We start from the raw sequence: 19,539 nt of genomic DNA, 5'->3' as shown, positions 1-19,539 counted from the left end.
TAGTTATAACCTTGCACCACTAGCCTAGCCTTGTTCCTTACAATTTTTCCCGAGTCATCAAGCTTATTGCGAAAGACCCACCTAGTACCAATGACGGTACGATTAGGCGGTCTAGGGACTAAGTGCCATACCTCGTTTCTTTTGAATTGATTGAGTTCTTCTTGCATAGCAAGCAACCAGTCTACATCAGTCAAGGCGACTGTTACATTTGAAGGTTCAATTTGAAAAAGGAAGGCATTGTGTGCACAAAATTCATTGAGATGAGCGAGATTGTTGAGGGATGATCTTGTTCGAATTCCCGAGTTGAGATCGCTTGTGAGATTGGAGAGTGGATGAGAGCTTTGATGTTTCTACTTCTTTGGAACAATGGTTTCTTGTTCCCCCTCAGCAGCATCAGTCACAGTGACTGTTTCTTTTGGCTTGGAGTGATCTTCATTATCACTGTTTTGGGTTGTTTCAGTTCTGGAGGTGGAGGCAACAGTCGTTGGGTCTGTTGCTTCCAGAGAGGAAACAATAGCAGATGTACTACGTGTTCCCCCTGAGCTGCTGATTTCCTTTGAAGGTAACAGTCCCTGTGTCTGTTGCAAGTCAGCGTTGGGAGCTTCTTCATTCTCGAACACGAAGTCTTTTCGAACGAGCCCAATCTCAAACTCATCATCATCTTCATCACTATCATCCAAGTTTTGTACCTGTCCAAGCACACTAGATTCATCAAAAATGACATGGATGCTTTCTTCAATTAACAAGGTTCGTTTATTGTAGACTTTATAGGCCTTGCTATGATCGGAGTACCCAATAAATACTCCTTCATCACTACGTGGACCGAACTTACCCAAGTTGTTTTTACCGTTGTTATGAACGAAACATTTGCTTCCAAAACATCTAAAATATGAAATGTTGGGTTTTATTCCACGTAGAAATTCATAGGGAGTTTTATTCAATATACTCCTTATCATGACACGATTATGAATGTAGCAAGCGGTATTTACCGCTTCGGCCCAAAAGTTCTTAGGCAACTTACTGCATAATAACATTGTTCTAACCATCCCTTCAAGGGTTCTATTCATCCTTTAAACCACACCATTTTGTTGTGGGGTTCTAGGAGCCGAGAAGTTATGGTCTACACCATTGTCATCACAATAAGCACCAAATGATGAGTTTTTGAATTCGGTTCCATGACCGGTTCTTAATGAAACAATTTTTAAATTAAGTTTATTTTGAATCTTTCTTGACCAAATTAGATACTCATCAAATGCCTCATTCTTAGAGCTTAAGAAGAGTGCCCAAACGAACCTAGAGTAGTCATCAACTATGACACACACATAACGACTACCACCTCTACTTTTAGTTCTCATTGGTCCACACAAGTCGATATGTAGAAGTTGTAAGGGTTGAAGTGTGCTCACAATTCTTTTGGATTTAAAGGATCTTTTAACATGTTTGCCTCTAGCACACTCATCACAAACTTTATCAAAATCAAACTTCATATTAGGAATACCTTCAACTAAGTCGAGTTTTTTAAGAGTATTAAGAGTTTTAGTACTAACATGACCAAACCTTTTATGCCATAACCAAGGATCATTGTTCATTACACTCATGCAAGACATGGTGTGACCGGATAGAGTGTTCAAATTAGTTAAGTACACGTCTTTGACACGTCTTCCTTCGAGTATTAGTTCATTAGTAGTGGCACAAATTATTCGACACATATTGGCACTAAATTCTACAATATTACCCTTATCACAAAGTTGAGAGATGCTAAGGAGATTATGCTTCAAACCTTGACAAGCCGCACGTTGTCGACACAAAGTAATGATGACTTACCAACCTTTCCAATGCTAATTACTTCACCTTTCTTGTTGTCACCAAACCTTACCGTGCCACCATTATATGCTTTAAGTGAGAGGAATTGGCTTCTATCACCCGTCATGTGACGAGAGCATCCACTATCCAAGTACCAATTGTGGCCGCCTCTCACCAAGCCCTACACAAGATTAGATTTTGAGTTTAGGAACCCAAACAAACTTGGGTCCCCTTTTGTGATCAACATATCTTATGGTATCTTTCCTAATCCACATTTGCTTAATTATTTTGATATTCTTGTTAATGTCGTGAAATCTTTTTCTACAAGTGTTGAGGACATGACCATTCTTACCACAATAATTGCAAATAATGTATTCGGGAAGACCAACATACTTTCTCCTTCTAAAATCAGTTTTAGGCTTTCGGATGTGTGATCTGTCGACTGTTCCATTTGAACCCCAAACCAGCAGTTTTGTTACATCTCTCGGTTTGATTCGTGAGGAATTTTAACACGGTTTGACTTCCTTCCCATTTTTCAGTGAGGTTTTTAGCACTAACAAGTTCATTGGTCAAGTCATTGACACGTGAGAGGAGATGCAAATTCTTTTCTTTTTCCCTCTTGAGTTCATCATTGTTAACACTTTCTAAGGACAATCTTTTCTCAACTATGAAGTCATGGGTGTGGCTGTTGAGTTTAGACACGAGGTACATGATTCGTTCTTTGGACTCTTCATATTTAGACGTCATCTCATCAAGACGTTTGTTTAGATCAACGAATTCATCGGATCTATGATGAGAGGTGGATCTAGAAGTGCTACATTCGGGCATACCCTTTTGAAGAAAGGTAAGCCTTTCATGAAGAACTTCTATTTCTTTCTTGAGACAAGCTATCTCATCTTTTAGACACTTGTTTTCATTGACCAAGCATTCGACCTTTTCTTTGGATTTGTCTAAGTGTTTGTCAGAAGCAATAGTCTCAGAGACTGTTTCTCTTAGGTCAACAATTTCAACCACAAGGTCATAGATTTCATTTTCGAGAGCATCTTTGTCCTTCAAAAGATCGTCACGTTCCTTGGTTAGTGAGGAAACTTGCATTACCAAGGTAGTGTTGACATTTTCAAGGTCAGAGACGTCCGTGGGGGTCAACCTAAGACGCTCTAGTTCTTTAGTCAAATGTTTGTTTAACTTGTTGACTCTTTTAACTTCATCATAAGCCTCAGAGGTGACAGTGACGCTATCTGTTGCTTTTAGTTCATTTTTAAGATTAAAGTTCTCTTGAGCAATTTTCTCAATCTCATTTTGCATTACCTCAAGCTTATCATTTTGAAACCGACACTTATCAAAAAGTTGGTCAAGAAGCTTACATACTTTCTCTTTGGAGTAAGTTCTAGCCTTGGCCTTTAGATGATTTACCTCGTTGTCGGAATCGGAGTCGGAATCGTCGGGATTAGCCATGAAGCATCTTAAGTGTTCAAGTTTTGAGGTTTTTGAGACTTTTTCTTTAGAATGATTTGTAAGACACATTTTAGCCTCTAGTTCCTCCTCGATGAGTTCCTCATCTTCCTCGGAGTCGGACATTCCCCAAATAGCACTCATGACTCTATGTTTATAGTCTTTTTTAACCTTTTCTCTTCTTTCCTTTGACTTGATATCATCCCACTTGGGACATTCTTTAATTTGATGAGTTTTATCACCACATTTAAAGCATCCTACGGTGGAGTTAGGTCGTTTCTTAGGAAAGCGTTTTTTCGAGTAATTATTAGTGAACCTTTTGCTTCCATGACCATTGACTACCCCGGCTAGATTCCTTGTGAACATAGCAAACTCGTCTTCCTCCTCATCTTCTCCATCACTTGGAGAGGATGTGAGGGCGAGACTCTTTCCCTTTGAGGACTCACTAGAATGCTTATCAAGATTAAACTCGTGAGCCATTAGTGATCCCATTAGTTCATGAAGAGATAGGGTTGACAAGTCTTTAGCTTCCTCTATGGCGGTGACTTTGGGTTGCCATTTAGAGGTTAGACTACGAAGGATTTTTCGAATGATGTCCTCGGACTCGAAATTCCTTCCTAGACTTTTAAGCTCATTAACAATACAAGAAAAACGTGAGGAGAAACTATTTATGGACTCGTCCTTTGACATTCTAAACATCTCATATTGTTGCATGAGAAGGTCAATACGGTGTTTTCTTACTTGGGACGTCCCTTCATAGGCAAGTACAAGGGAATCCCAAATAGATTTTGCCGTAGGACATCCGGAGATTCGACTAACTTCCCCCTCACCAACACAACGTTGAAGAATCGACATTGCTTTGGAATTCTTTTCGGCAAGTTTGAAGTCGTTTTCATTGTAATTTCTTTCCTCTTTTGTCTTGGTGAAACCGTTTAAGATATCGGTTTCCTCAATGACAAGAGGTCCATTTTGGATGATGTTCCAACATTGATAATCGATACTTTTGATGTAATGTTCCATTTTGAGTTTCCACCATCCAAAATTCAAACCGGTAAAGACCGGGATCTTGGAGTGTTTCTCGGAATCCATTACCCACGAATCAAACTCTAAGGCGATTAGCCTCGATCAAGAGCACGAGGCTCTGATACCAATTGTTGAGTTTATAGATTCAAGTACCTAAGAGGGGGAGGGGGTGAATTAGGTACTGTTTAAAAATTTAACTTCAACTTTATTGATTTAAAGTGAGTTAGAAGAACAAAAGAGATGAGAGAATACTTCGAATAATATTGAAAGACTAAACGAGTATCAAGATGAATGTTTGCTGAAGTATGAAAGTAACAACTGTTCTGACTGTAGCTATTTGTCTCAGTTTATGGAATACGAACTGCAGACCAAATGTGACAGTATGATGAACTGTTATTTTAAAGGTTCAAGCAAGGCAAAACAAACAAGCAAGATAAAAACAGCGGAATAACGTAAAGAAGATTAAAACACGAGATTTTTGAATTGGTTCGGCAAGAAACTCAAGTGCCTACGTCCAATCTACTTTTTATTGAATTCTTTTAGTGATCTACTCCGACAACTAAAAGACCCGTACAATAAAAGCAACAACCTACTCCGGTTGTGTTACAAGTCCAAGAACTACTCCGTTCTTATGACAAGCCAACTCGCAACCTACTCTGGTTGCCAAAGAGTTGAAGACTACTCCGTCCTAACTCTACACACACACACACAAAGAATGTTTTAAGGATCAAGCTTCCACTATCTTATTCTTAACAAAGAATTGAGGTGGACAACTTTTACAAGATCAACAATCTTAAGTGAGAGAGTTTAGTGAGTTAAAGTAACAGTAGCCAAGATTGTAACAACTTGAAGACTCTTAGAAGTTTTGCAAAATAAACACGGTTTTAAGCTTTGAAAAACAATTTGCAAACTTGAAATAAATTTCAGAAAAAGTCTTGGGATTTTTATGAAGGAATGGCACGCCTTTTATAGAGGGGATGAGTAAGGGAGTTGCTAGGGTTTTGAAGGGTCAAAGACCTCACATGTGATGAGTCTGAACAACCACCCAATACTTGCACCAAAGAAGGTTCTTATGCAAAGGCAAAAAGAGAGAAAGTGTGTTTGAAAATTATCCATAAAAGCTCATGCAAAATCAGAAAACAAAGAGGGAAAAACAAGTCACATGATGACAAGTTTACACAAATATAGCAAAAAGCATTTCTTGTTTTCTAAAAGACCAAAGGGTCAAATTTGCACAAAGAGGAAACATTTTGAAAATGATAATTATTCAAACCACTCTTTATTGAAGGCCAAATCCTTATAAAAATCTGAAGTTTATCTTTCAAAAATAAGAGACACGAAAAGGGCTTTCGAAAGATAAAAGATAAAAAGAATTCAAGTGTTACGAATTGAGGCAACCGTCCAGGCAGCTGTTACTTGTGAAAGTAACAGTCATCTTGACTGTTTCTATCACTCTAGGATACTTAACTTTCTAACTTGTACATTAGATGACACTTAAGACTCAATACAATGGGATGATTAATAACTCAACACTTCTTAATCCATGCTTGATTTGATCATAAATCCTGAAAAGATAAACTAAGATAGCACACATTAAATGGGCATGTTATCATCAATCAATGGAACCCAACAAAAATTAAACTTATAACCAATATATCAAATGGCCAACGTACAAGATAATACTCCATATCTCTGATCAATTTTGAATATGTTTCATTGTTTATAAATGGTGTTAGTAAAAATTTAAAACAAAAAAGTGCATACCTTTACGCTTACGTGAGAAATGTGCAGTATATTATCCGCTTGTTCTTCTCTGACTCCTCAAGCAGAATGACGAAAAGCATTCATTCAATGGATTCAACTACTTTAGGTCGCTTCAAAATAGATCAGTGCTTCCCTATTTAATGTGTATTGTAAGAATTCCAGCTTTGCCAAAGTGACCAAGAGTTCAGAATCGTACAACTTAACATACACTGGACCCTTGAATATTAATAGCTATGTTGCTCGGTCACAAAAAACTTGTCAGCCTTTGTTAACCCGACTATATCAGAGAAATTGTCGAATCTGAACCCAAACTCTGTTGGTAGACATATAGAGTTTAATGTTGAGGGAGGTTCCAACAAAGGCATTAACTTGTCGCATGTACGATTGCACTTGATTAAACGTCCTCCCAGAACTCCTAAGTAGTCTGTTTCAACCCAGGTGTTCGTGATTACCTCAAACTTCTCATTCCCTAAATCAAAGCTAACAAGAAATTCACCAGCTTGCTTATTTGAAGAGTTAAGAACGATTAACACCTAAGAGGGGGAGGGGGTGAATTAGGTGTACCTTTTAAAAATTTTATCCTTAACTTAGTTAATTAATTACTTTAAGCTAAGAATAAAGAAGTACAAGACTTGAGAAACTTAATTGAATGTAAGTTCACAAGAAGGTACAGCAGTTCTATGTCACAAAGATAGGTGACTCGTGACACTGAGAACTTGATTAGGTACATGCGAGAAATAGCAAAGTGGAAGAACGTAAAAGTAAATGAACAAACAAACGACATTTTAAAAATTGGTTCAGCCTCTACTCCGAGGCCTACGTCCAACCGTTATTTTATTGCTTGTTTAGAAATTTACTCAAACTTACTAAACCCCTTACAATGAAAATAACTCGCCAACCTACTCCGGTTGCACTCAAACTTAAAGCTACTTCGCTTCAAGAGTTTATGGGTTCTATCTCAAGGTGTTACAGAATCTTGAATCTCAAGAGTTCACTTAAATGAACATGGAGATTACAATGAAAATCTAACACGAGAATCATGGAACAAACTCATCATGTCACAGTACAGCGAAGTGATACTTGGAGGTTTTACAGCTTTTTTCGAAAACAATTTTTGAAGACTTAAAATCAGAAAAACGTTTTGCAAACACTTGAAGAACAAAGCTTTAAATGCACAAATGATTTGCAAGGTTTTTACAATAAATGCTTTGGAAGTCTTCAGAAATAAATGTGACTAAGACACTCTATTTATAGTGGATTTAGTCTTAGGTAAGTACACTTTGAAAAATTAAATCCAATATTAAAATGATAGTTTTGAGTGATGGTAAGTGTTAGACTTATAGGCTTGGGGCTTAAGAAATCAGAAAACTTAAGCTTCTACACTCAACATGTGACAATTTACCAAAATGGCAAAAAGCTTTTCTTACTTTAGAAGTTTGACAAGTCTTTTTTTGCCATTTTAGTAAAAGGTGTTTGCACAAATCTAGAGGTTTAGACAAGTGGGCTTGTGACTCCAAAATTTCAGATTATTTTCAAGCTTTTGAAAATTCAAATGTTTAAGGTTTAAAGTTTGCAAAGTTTTGACACTTAAAAACATTTGGTCGAAAATTCCTCCTCCGTATGATAGTACCAGAAACCACAGTACATCGTACCGTTGCATGGTTTTGCCATTACTTGACTTAAATGAGAATGTTACACTTACTCTTACATATGTCGACTAAGGCTTGGAAAATATCATTGTCTTGACTTCCTTGATTAGCTTGATCATCTTGAATCATTGTTGAAAGTCCATTTGATTGCTTCATTCACTAATTATTTCAACTAAGAGCAAACAATCAAATAACAAAGGGACTTGGCATCATCAATCCAATGTATTCTAACATTACTGATAGCAATCAGATATATAATTTATCATCGACACGCACTGTGCATCTAAAAAGAAGGAAAGGATCATCACCAAATTCAATTTTTCTCCATTTATTTTCCCTGAGAGAGAAGATACGACATATATTTCCATTTCCATTTCCGCCTCTCAAAATTCGAACATATTTGTAGTCGTCAACAGCGGATACATACCCAAATCCAGAGGATATAACAACGTACTGATAAGAACAATTCAAAGCCCCATCTGATGCATATTTCCGCAGTTTACGGGTAGCCGGATTCCATAAAGCGAAGTATTTACCAGAAAACGCGGTTAAACAAATTAACCCATTGCAGCATCTAGTAGGCCTCAGAAAGTTTTCCGCGACAAAGTCGAGATCTAACTGAACCAAATTATCCTTAAAATCACCCGAATATTGATCATCATCATATGAAAAAAAGGTAATTATGATTACGGTAATGGATAAGTAAGGTGTTAACAGGAGCAGAAGGGTGAGACAAGGGGATTTCATAAGATGGGCATTGGCGAAATTGGAAGAAGAAAGTGTAGAATACCATCATTTCGAAACTGACTTAAATCGAACAACGGATTTGACGGGCAATCTTATAAGAATTTCTTCAATAATAAAATCATCACAGAGGTAGCATTGTTGCTCAATAAATTGTTTCTTACTTTCTTAGCATTAGTGGAATGTTTGTCTCCCATATTCTACGATCTTCAACTGTAAATTGTAAAGAGAAGCAATGATGAACGAATAAGTACAGAGAAAAGGGCGGAGGTGATTGAAGTTGTGCAAGAGTTTATTCATAAAACTTAGGTGGTCTTTGGTCAAGCAGCCAAGCAAGTGTTTTTGTAACCGAAAAAGTAGTAACTTGGCCAAACACTCTAATTTAGGGAGTTCTAAAACTACTTTTAAAAAGTTAAAAGCTGATAATTACCCCTCAAAAGTAGAAATAGGTATTTGTGTATTAGGAATTCCTTAATATGGTTAGGAAACTTCTTTTTTTTTTTTTTTTTAAGGGAGTAATTGAATGATATATTTGAAACATTATGAACACCAAGATATCGTTTGAAATGTTGATAATTTGAATTATTTCGGTTAGCAAAAATAACCTGAATTCTCACAAAAATAATAGAGCGAGTAACCAACACTTGGACACGTAATTGTGTGTCCGATATTTCTAAACAAGTCTAACTAATATATCCATTTAAGTTAGTGGACTAACTCAATTGCATAGTACATACATCAATCAAAGATCCGAACAAAATTATACTCCGTAGTTTGTTATTGTAAGAGACCGATTGATCGACTGCAAGCAAATACAAATTGCAAGGACATGTAAAAAAAATGCCAAAGTTAACAGTATCAAAACGCATAACTCGTATATATATTCACAATAATGTTGGAGTAGAATTTACAAAAACAAAATCAAGGTACAACAAGACAAATTAAAAGTAAAAGATAAGAGTTTCGACGTCGGAATCACGCGCCGCAGTTTCTGTAAGACGGTGGTAAACATGTTTGAATCCTCATCCTTGAACATACTTATAACAAGGAAATTTAGGTGAAATAAGACTTGCACGATAACTAACAATCTCGGTTATCCCCTTTCTTTTAAGGTTCATCAATGGTGTGATATTCAATGGATGTAGACTTAGATCTATAACCCCTAAACAATCCGAATATTGTGTAAAGATCTTGTCACTTCGGGTGAACCCGATTAAATTTCCTCCATAATGCATCGAATCACTCACATCCGTAGGAACAATGATTTGTTCAGTCACCTCCAGGCTTTTCAAAATAGTAAAAATATTACGATCATCATCTCTAAGACATGTACCATACGAAGATAAGCACCCATTTACGACAAATAACATGTTATCAGACGTAACGAATGACAATGGCGTCGCTATTACCTCAAGGTGTCGAATTGTGTCAAGCTTCTCAGTCGATAAATTGACGGAACAAATTGTCCCGGGCAACCTCCAATATAATGTCTCATTGACGAATAATCCTGTTATACGTGTGAACATTGGATAACTCAATTGAGACGACGTAAAATCAAAAGCGTGGTCGTTATTGATTACTCTCCATGTATCTAACTTAATCGAGTAGACATGAACTGTTAAAGAATGACTAGACATATCCATACATAACCGAACAATCTTGTAGTCGTCACCAGTCGAAACACACCCAAATCCCCAATAAACCAAACATTTTGGTCCAAAAGTGTCAGAGATTTCAGTTTCCAAGTATTTGCCTAACTGGCAGGTTATTGGATTCCATACAATAAACAAACGACCAGAATTCGATCCTAAACAAACCAACCCATTACAAGTACCCACCAAAACCATATCCTCATCGCCTACATCAAAGTCAACTTTTACGTTAACCAAGTCAATTTCGCCATTTTGATCATAAGACATAATCTTGAATTTGTCGTTGCCGTTTCGAATGAGTAAGGATTCTGTAGTTGAAGATTGGTGAAATTTCAACTGTGCAAAAGAGAAGCGAGAATAAGAGAGAGTAGAATACCAGAGTTTGGAAACGGACTTGAATCGAACAATGGACCTCATAGGCAATCTTGGTAATATCATCTCCCTTATAATATCATATGGCAGCTCTTTTTGCTCTGTATGTTGTACGGGATCTTCATCATCGTCCTTGTTTTGACCTTCCATCTCTACTCTGCTTTTTTTGTTTGTTACCCTCAACCTTTACTACGAAAAATAGTACTCATATAAAATATGGGCAAATTCGGATCTGACCTTTTCCAAGTTGTATCAATCGGTTCACGTTATATTCCAAACGTGAGGTTCGAGGTTTGATTCTAATCCGCGATATAATACGCTTATTTAAACCAAAAATAAATTATTTAGGGTAGGTCTGTTTGTCGCATTGAATATTTCTCATACTTGCTTAGTTGCTTTGACATTTGAAATTGTTTTAATTTTTTAGTTGGTTGCATATTGGGTGGCAACTATCAAACATAACATTGACTTTTTCATTCTATTATTTTGTAACACCATTAAGGGAGCTGATAATTACAACGCATTTCATCATATAATTGAACAGGCCCCTCGACCCGGCATGACTCGTGATCCGAGCCAGTTCTGGGTCGAAGAAAATGGACTCGACCTGCCCTTCAAACAAAAAAATACTAGACTCGTGACCCCGCCCGCCAAAGGTCGGGTCCAGGTCGGCCTCCCGTTGAATCAGCCCGATCCGGCCAGCCTGCCCTAACCCCAAGGGCCGATTCAGGATCGAGTTGGGTGAACCCGACCCGTGGACACCTTTAGATGGAGGGAGTAGATTAGTTGGTAAAATCTTGAGAGGTGGTGTTCTTTTTGGTCTAAACCATCCGGTAATCCGAACCACATTGGATCGACTAATCCGGATTTCGGGGCGAGTCCAAGGATGACGGTATTTAAACCCCTCCCAATCGCAGTTGTGGGGGATCGATCCGCAAGAGGTGGTGTTCTTGACATGGTTTAAATCTCGTTAGCATCAAAATCGCCATGTGACTCCTTTTAAACAAAAAAAAAAGAAGAAAAGAAAATGCATTTATATACAGCATGTTGCGTGCATGTATTGCACGGTAGCTTGACTGGTTGAATACCGTATTAATTCAGATGCGTTCAACTGGCAATGTGGATCTTATTCTACCGTTATGGGGGATTAATCGCAAAAATGGTAATTTACCTCCCTTAAATTTGTTCTACTACAAGAAAACAGCTATCTACTCGCGACCAAGTGTCACGGTCCGGTACTTTTGCCGGATCGTGGTGCGCACCCTTGCCCAACTCTAGGGCAAGAATACAAGCAACAAGGGTCTCGTACTAGTGAGGGATCGGCCACTAGCACGTTTCTCGGGACTCGGGGTGTGTGTCGGGAATCCTAATCACGATTATCAAAGTCCGGCATACGAAAGCAATAAAAGTAAGCAATACGATTATTGAAAGTAATATCAAGCTTAAAGATGAGAAGCGGTTTATATAGACTAGCACCTCTCATAGAGGCAAATTTGATAGTTTGGTCCTAGTAGCAGGATACATTGATTGTGTAGAATAGCGATATGTTTTCTAAACGCCTAAAAACATATCTTAAACTAAAAACGAGACTCCAAGATTTGACACGCACGAATTAGTTTTGGAGTACTAAATGAAACTACAAACAGAAATCAAAATGCATGAGTACAAATAAGAAATTTAAGGGCTCGAAGTGAAAGGACCGCGCGCGCGCAATTCTCAGGGCTTATGCAGCTAAAGTGCGGCTCCTTACACCAAGCATATAGTAGTTGCTAACTTACTTGATCTTTCTCTTAACTAAGTTTCCTTAATCATGAATTGATTGTGTACAGTCAATGGCAAATATAGGATTTATGAAATGGGGGTGTTTAGTAAACTTTGTGACATAAAAAAAGTTAAAATATAATTACTCTGTTAAGCCCGTCCCTAACATTTTGCGGCGCTATGCAATATTTAAAAGATAAGCCCCGATTAACAAAAACTTATATTAATATACTAATGCTTCCTAAATACTAAAACAAATTTGATAATGAACCGCGCTAGTAAGGCTCACCAAAATACGAAGTAGTTATTTTTAAATATGATAACGCTTCTTTAAATATCATTATGTTCTCATGGTCATGGCGGTTGAATGAATGTAAATTGCAATTTAGATGATGCAGGTTCAATCCTTCCTACGACTATTTTCAATTAATTTTAATATATGCAAAATAATAAGGTAAAAATAATCCCGGGTTTCTTGATTGATGGTGGATGATTGCTCCTACCACTAAACCACTATGATTTGATGAAATGTTGGCACATAAATAAATATATATCTGTTGTTTTCATGATTAATGGGAGTGAGAATTCACCCCCATCGGCCATTACCCCTTTTAAATCCGCCCCAGTACAATGGAGCCAGGATTCTAAGTCACTGGAGGCGAAAATTTTCAGCGGGGACGAAAGTTTTCAGCGAGGGCGAAAGAGTAATATTATAAGGAGATCTCAAAATAATTCAAAAATTTTAACTAAAAATTTCAAAATTTTCAAAGTCAACAGGGGCGACCACCCCTGCTACTCTACTAGCCCCCTCGCTCCACCACTGACTATGTATAATATGAGCGAGTAAATACTCTTTTAGAATTCGTAGGATCATTATAGAGTTGACAAGGGGGAAGAATTGACAAAGTTTGAAGAAGTAAGCTGGTTTTATAATTGGCAATCTTGTAAATATTTATCGGATAATAAGAACACCAATTCAAAGACACAGGGACAAGTAATCTGACATGTCAATATATTCATTTTTATAAATATTTCTCAAAATACATGTACAAATAATAGATTTGGTGAAAAAAAAAAATCAAAAAATGCTTAAATTAATGGTGTTGTTCATTCATGTACATGTTTTACTTAATCATGTGCATGTTTGACACTTATGCCCCTACTATTTTGTCACTCTTCCATACCTTCTCCTTACCACTTTCTAGTTTAATTTCAAGCTCTTCCTCCACCGCCACCATAGAACACCCACCCCCACCGCTACCACCATCCTTACCCCATCGCCTCCTCACCGGAAAACTTGTCATGCCGTCACTGGGATCCCCTCTATTAACCCATCTTCCCCGTTGACTTCCTCGTCACCGCCAAACCTGCCACACCGCCACCAGTGAGATTTGGTTTTCCCGTCGTCAAGATTTTGGTTCTAAATTTTGTGACTAAAATTCTAGAAGTAAATCACCGCTTTTGCGTTTGTTGAATGTGTACCCATTATCATGCCTTTTAGAGTTCACCACTTGCAAATTACTATCTATCATTAGCTTATTACGTATTTGCTTCCATTGATTAATTTTGTATTTGTGGTACCAATTTTAATCAATTATTCAACCCTAATTACAAAATACCTAATTAAAGCGAATTGTAAAAGCTGAATTAATTTGACAAAAAATATAACTAATATATTAAAAACAAATTCATTAGGAGTACTTGTTTGATATGAAGTATGAGTCTTAAGATTGATAAGTGAAAAAAGTATGAGTTTTAAGATTGATAAGTGAAAATTTTCGGAAAAATCCGATTTAACTTTTGAGAGGAAGAGGAAGAGAGAACTTAGTTTTTCTTTTTATGGCAAGGGTAGCATATGAAAAACTTGGGAAAAAATGCCCATAACTGAGTAAATTATGTACATGAATGAGCAATTGTAATACTACGGTTTTATGAGTCTTTGGGTACTCAATCGAGTGGGGCTTACTCTGTCGAGTAAGTAGTTTTTGACGCAAAACAGTAGTCTGCCTATAGGGTAGTCGATCGAGTAAGTTGGGTACTCGATCGAGTAGGGGGCACTCGATCGATTAGGTGCCTTACTGGATCGAGTAAGTGAGTTTACGGGCTGAGTTTTGACTGGTTTTGTTAATGATGCGAGATTAATATATAATGAGTTCTGTCACTTTTCTTAAATCTTTTTATCATTCTAAAAACCTAAATTGAGAGAAGAAAGTTACGCAAGTTGATTCATCGCATCATTAGCAAATCCCCAAGGCTAGGAGAGTCGGATCATCTTGTTCTTTACGCCGTTGTGATCATCGTGTCAAGGGTAAGTTCCTTGTATAATTTTTATAGCATTTGGTTGAGTTTCTTTAAAACCCTAATTGGGTGATTTTGAGGATTTTGGGTGATTTGTATGTGTGTGGTAGTAATTGAATGTATACATGTTATAGGAGGAGGATTCGTAGAGGAGAGTTCTGATTAGCTGCTAGATCGTCTGTGGTGGTTGCTTCTCCACGTAGGGTCTCCCTACTCAGTATTAATTACATAATGTGTGGTGATTGTGCTGCAGTTAGTGATTGTTGATTGATTCAGACGGTTGTGATTTCGTATTTTTGATTGATTCAGACGGTTGTGATTTCGTATTATTGATTGATTCAGACTGTTGTTGGTTTTGTGTTGTGATTACTGTTTATCTGTCTGTGATCTTCGGGGTGCGTCCCTGGCTGAGTGGAGTCACTTGCGGGAGTGGCTTCACGCCCTTGATTCACGTTTTGTGGAACCCGCCACAGAAGGGATGTGCACATTAATGAACATGGGTTTTATCGCTCGATGGAGATGAGCGAAGCTTAGGTGGGAACGGCTGCGGTCCTTCACTGGTGGTGTGGAGTATCTGTTGCGATGGGTACTCTGGCAGGGCTACACACTTTAGTGTGTAGTCATTTGTGTGGATATTTGAGATGGAGACTGGGGTTTGTTGAGCTGTTTGTGTTGTTTGTGATATTGTTCCTTTATGGTATTTGTTTTTATGTAATTAGTACTGACCCCGTTTAAATGTTTTAAAAACTATGGTGATCCATTCGGGGGTGGTGAGCAGTTATTGAGCAGGTTTGGTTGATGCGCATGGGATAGCTGGGTTGAGTCATCACGAGCCGTTTTAAAAGTCTTCCGCTGTGTAGAACGTTGTTCTTTAGCTAGTTGGTTTAACAAATGAGAACAATTGTATTTTCTTTTAACAGTTTTGGAGTTCTGTTGTATCACTTAAACCTTGTAATCATTTAAGTACGTTTCATTATTGTCTATTTGATTATCATTGCCTCGGGTAACCGAGATGGTGGCGTTCTCATACCTTTAGTGGTCGTGGTAAGGCACTTGGAGTATGGGGGTGTCACAAAGTGGTATCAGAGCGACGATCTTGAAACCTGTAACCAATGAACCTAATGAACATAGGGAGTCAAAATAAAATGAACCCGGGTAGAAGTTGTAGGAGCTAATGCAAAGACTTGGGAGACGTCCTAAAGTCGCGAACTCACCCTACAATTTTGAACAGGTCACCATGGGTTATGAGTCGGGATTGCTATGTGTTTATTTTGTGAATTGTGTACCTATATAGTGATGTGTGGCATGAATCGGTGTAATTTTGTATGTTGTTGGTTGAAAGCATGTTGAATGATAGCTGGTTTACAATGTTGGTTGGAGTCGTTGGAAAAGTATGTGAGAATGATGAATGATGTGGTGGAAAAAGGAAGTAATTCATATATGATAATATGTGATGAATAATAATGTTGCAGGATGAATGATTTATAATGTGTCTATACTAGTAACATGTGATTAGGGGATGTGATATGATTTTACATAATTTAGTTTGCGTACACTTACGTAATAAGTTCATATACTTGTCTACTGTTATGTCATATGCACTTGTTAGATGAAGAATGTGGTATGATGGATGAATTAGTGGAAAAAGATGAATAATCGTTGTATGATAATATGATTTATGATTAAGCATGTAGTATGATGAAAGTGATTTTATGATGTAGTTATGCTAGTAACATGTAAAAAGGGGACTTGATGTCATGTATTTGTGATTTTGTTTACGTAAAGTTATAGAATAAAAAAAAACATGCGGATAATATATGATGGGTAAGTTGAATGATATATGTGCATTGAGTTGTTTGTTGCTTGGCTTTTAAAGATAGTAACATGTGGTTAGGGATACTGATTTTACGAGTATTGTGTTGTTTTTGTCGACCTTGTTGTTGTTTAAGTTGTTTGAAAGAGAAAATCGAATAGTTATGTCGTCTGATTACAGCGAAGTTGTCTGTAAACTGTTATAACTTGATATGCATAAATGATTTTAATGTGATTCTAATTGGAGGTGATAGCTTGTTCTGTTACGATTATAACGATAGGTCACATGCCCAAAACGACCAAGAAACGAGTGAGTTATGACCGTTTTACGAAAATTGGACAGTGCTGAGAAATGCGTAGGGTACTCGATCGAGTGGCCCTCACTTGATCGAGTTCACCTCTTGTTACTCGATCGAGTAACCCTTACTCGATCGAGTAGCCCTGGTAATTTGTTTTACGTTCTTCTGACCTTCACCTACTCGATCGAGTAAGTCACTCACTCGATCGAGTGACCTGTACTCGACCTAGCGATCCCTGTTTTGGGTCATATGCTTATCTTTTGACTTGGTTGCTTATTATGTTTAATTCAAAGGTGTTCTTTTGCTTCCTTATGCATTTCTTTACATGTGTGTCGGTCTTGATGCGTAAGTTACCCAATCTTATGATGTAAGGAGTGGCACCTGTGGTGAGTATGAGTTCGGTGGGGAGGACATGAGTTATATGCGGTTGTGATAAGTAGTGGAAAAGAAAATGAAGATTGGTAAGGCTTATTAAGGCATGGAGCATGTTTTGTGAGATGAGATGAGTGATACGACTGTGTGTTGAGTAATGTAAAAGTAAGTGAATGTGGGCAAGGGATGATGTGAGTCTAAGGAATGTGAGAATGAAAAGATTGAAAGGAAGAATGTGGATAGTGGCAACTTGAGATGTGTAAAGAATTATAGAGGGAGATGGTTAGGAATCGTGTGGGTTAAGAATATATGTAGTGAAAGGTCGTTTTAGAGGGATGGAGAAGAGTAGTATATAGTGAACTTAATAGAGACATGTCACGACGTGGATTTGCAGATAGTGAGTGAGTTTGGGAATTTGCATTATCAAGAGGTGAAACTAATAAGTGATTTCCTTGGGCAAGTAACGTTATGAAATGAGTTTTGGGATTTAAAAAAAAAAAGGGAGAGATTGGAGATCAGTGTGAGTAATAGCATGAGATGGTCTGGACTGATTTATGTTAAGTGTGAGTAATAGCAGGATAAGAAAAGATCGATGGTAAGAAAGATTGAGATGGTACTAATATGAAATAATGGAATTTGAGTTTTGGAGCAACGAAAGGGTAACTGAATTACTAAAAAGTTAGGTAGAAGGAATAAGGAGTTGAACTATTAATTGGTATTGTTGAGTGTAAAGAGAAAAGAAGGATAAAAGTAAGCTGAAAAAAATGTTGACCAGAGTTATGTGATATAGAAGTAAGGAATCGTCGAGATTTATGATACTATCATGAGGATGTTAGTTAAGGGTTATATAGGAGTTTCAGGACAACATGATTAGTCATGAGTTTCGGGGAATTAAGGAAAGTAAGAAGCCGGATAAAGAATTTACACGATATGAGACCTTGGTGGTGAGTTGGGTGACGATGCAATTAAGGATAGAATTGGGAATAGTGTTGAGGTAATTTTTATTGATGGATTTGATGTTCGTTATTTGGGATGTTAACCAAAGGTATGAAAGAAACCGTGATGTTCAGAGATGAGTGTAAAAGGGTTGTTGTACGAACGGTGGGGGTATTGTGGTGTTGTCACTAGTGGTTAAGGGTGATAGTCAATTAGAAATATAGCAATTCTAAAGAGGTTGATTTGGTAGAGGTCGGATTGATATGTACGTTTGTGGGGAAGTATAATATGTGGTCTTAGGAGGCGGTTGCTAGTGGTTGAGTATTAGCTGTATGGTTATATTTGGCAGGGGATGATGGTTATGCGAATGGAGGAATGTGTTATGGGCGAGAGGTAACTTTTATCAGGTGGTAACTTTCGTGATCAGGATTGAATAGTTGGATGTAATTACGGGTCTATGATGTGTATAAATGTTTGTGTGAGGTTCTGACCTCACGAGAGATGGTATGGTGTGATAGTTATAAAGTTGTTATATGAATGTTTTGTGATATATGTTGGGTACGGTAAACTGATGGTATGATGTTAGAAAGTGATAGTTTGGGTGATCTGGCATGGCTAGTTATACTTGTATGTGCATTCCTGATATATGTTTATTCCATAAAAAGGTATGGATGATATTCATGAGATTATTGTCTGTTAATTCCGTATAATATGTTGTGTTATGAGCCAGTAAAGCAGTTTTGAGTAAGTTTTCTTGTCCGAAAAGTTATACTTAGTCAGTGTTTATGGGAATTGGATGTGGTTGTGATGTCTATCGACGTGGTTGTTGTGCCTCGGGGGTGATCCGGGCACAGTATTTCGTGTTGTGATGCGGGTATTTTCGTGCTGCGGTGCTGCTGTTGGTGGCGGTGTTGCGATGCCGTCACTGGTTGTGGTGGAGTAGGCGGGATTATTACGATTCGAGTTTCGAAAGTACATACCAGATATACATAGATTGTTGTTTTGTTTGATGTTGCTTTCTTCGAGTTTCGGGTTGTACATATAGACGGTTGTTTTGTTTATTGATGTTTCTTACCAGTTTCAGCTTGGGTGTGAGGGTAGAGTATGATATGGAAGGGAGTCGTGTATGTTTCTGTTGCCGACATGGTATAGCGATATTCTGTTGATGGGACACAGTCTGAGTGGTTGTTATAGTAATTTTGATCTTGTTTTAAGATGAGGCATTTGTAGACATAGTAATGGCAAGTGAATAGTGGAACATGTGTTGTACTGATCTGAGAGCTGCAAGTGGTTTATAATCTTTTGTTGAGACAGTGAGTGTAGGGTGTTGGGAATTAGTGTCGTGTTAAGTTATGTATGAGTTTTGCAGTAATGAAAGAAAAGAATTTGAGGATCTACTGTGAGTGTACGTAATAAGTGTGGATCGTGACTTAGGCTTTTGGCGATAGGTGTTTTATATAGAGAGGTATGTTGTGTTGTGGTAATGTGGAAGAGTTGGAGTGTTGGTTATGCTAAGGATTTTGTGGTATTGGTTAGATGGAGTGCATAATGAATTGAGGTATGAGAACTGTTTAAGTAAGAAAGCCTTGGAAATAGGAATGG

At 37.6% G+C, this 19,539-nt stretch overlaps 1 protein-coding gene across 1 annotated transcript; it reads right to left on the bottom strand.

The window, feature by feature from the left end:
* Positions 1 to 7,937: 7,937 nt before the first annotated feature.
* On the bottom strand, positions 7,938 to 10,609 carry LOC141608318 (F-box/kelch-repeat protein At3g23880-like). Its single transcript, XM_074427679.1, has 2 exons — positions 9,683 to 10,609; positions 7,938 to 8,324 (listed from the first exon to the last, which is right to left on the bottom strand). The coding sequence occupies exons 1-2, from the start codon at positions 10,607 to 10,609 to the stop codon at positions 7,938 to 7,940; spliced, it is 1,314 nt and encodes a 437-aa protein (XP_074283780.1).
* Between the last annotated feature and the right edge of the window lie 8,930 nt (positions 10,610 to 19,539).

The sequence above is a fragment of the Silene latifolia genome, chromosome 10, assembly GCF_048544455.1.
Source record: "Silene latifolia isolate original U9 population chromosome 10, ASM4854445v1, whole genome shotgun sequence".
Taxonomy (NCBI): Eukaryota; Viridiplantae; Streptophyta; class Magnoliopsida; order Caryophyllales; family Caryophyllaceae; genus Silene; species Silene latifolia.
Note: the sequence above shows the minus strand (reverse complement) of the source record. Positions and strands in the feature narration are given on the sequence as shown.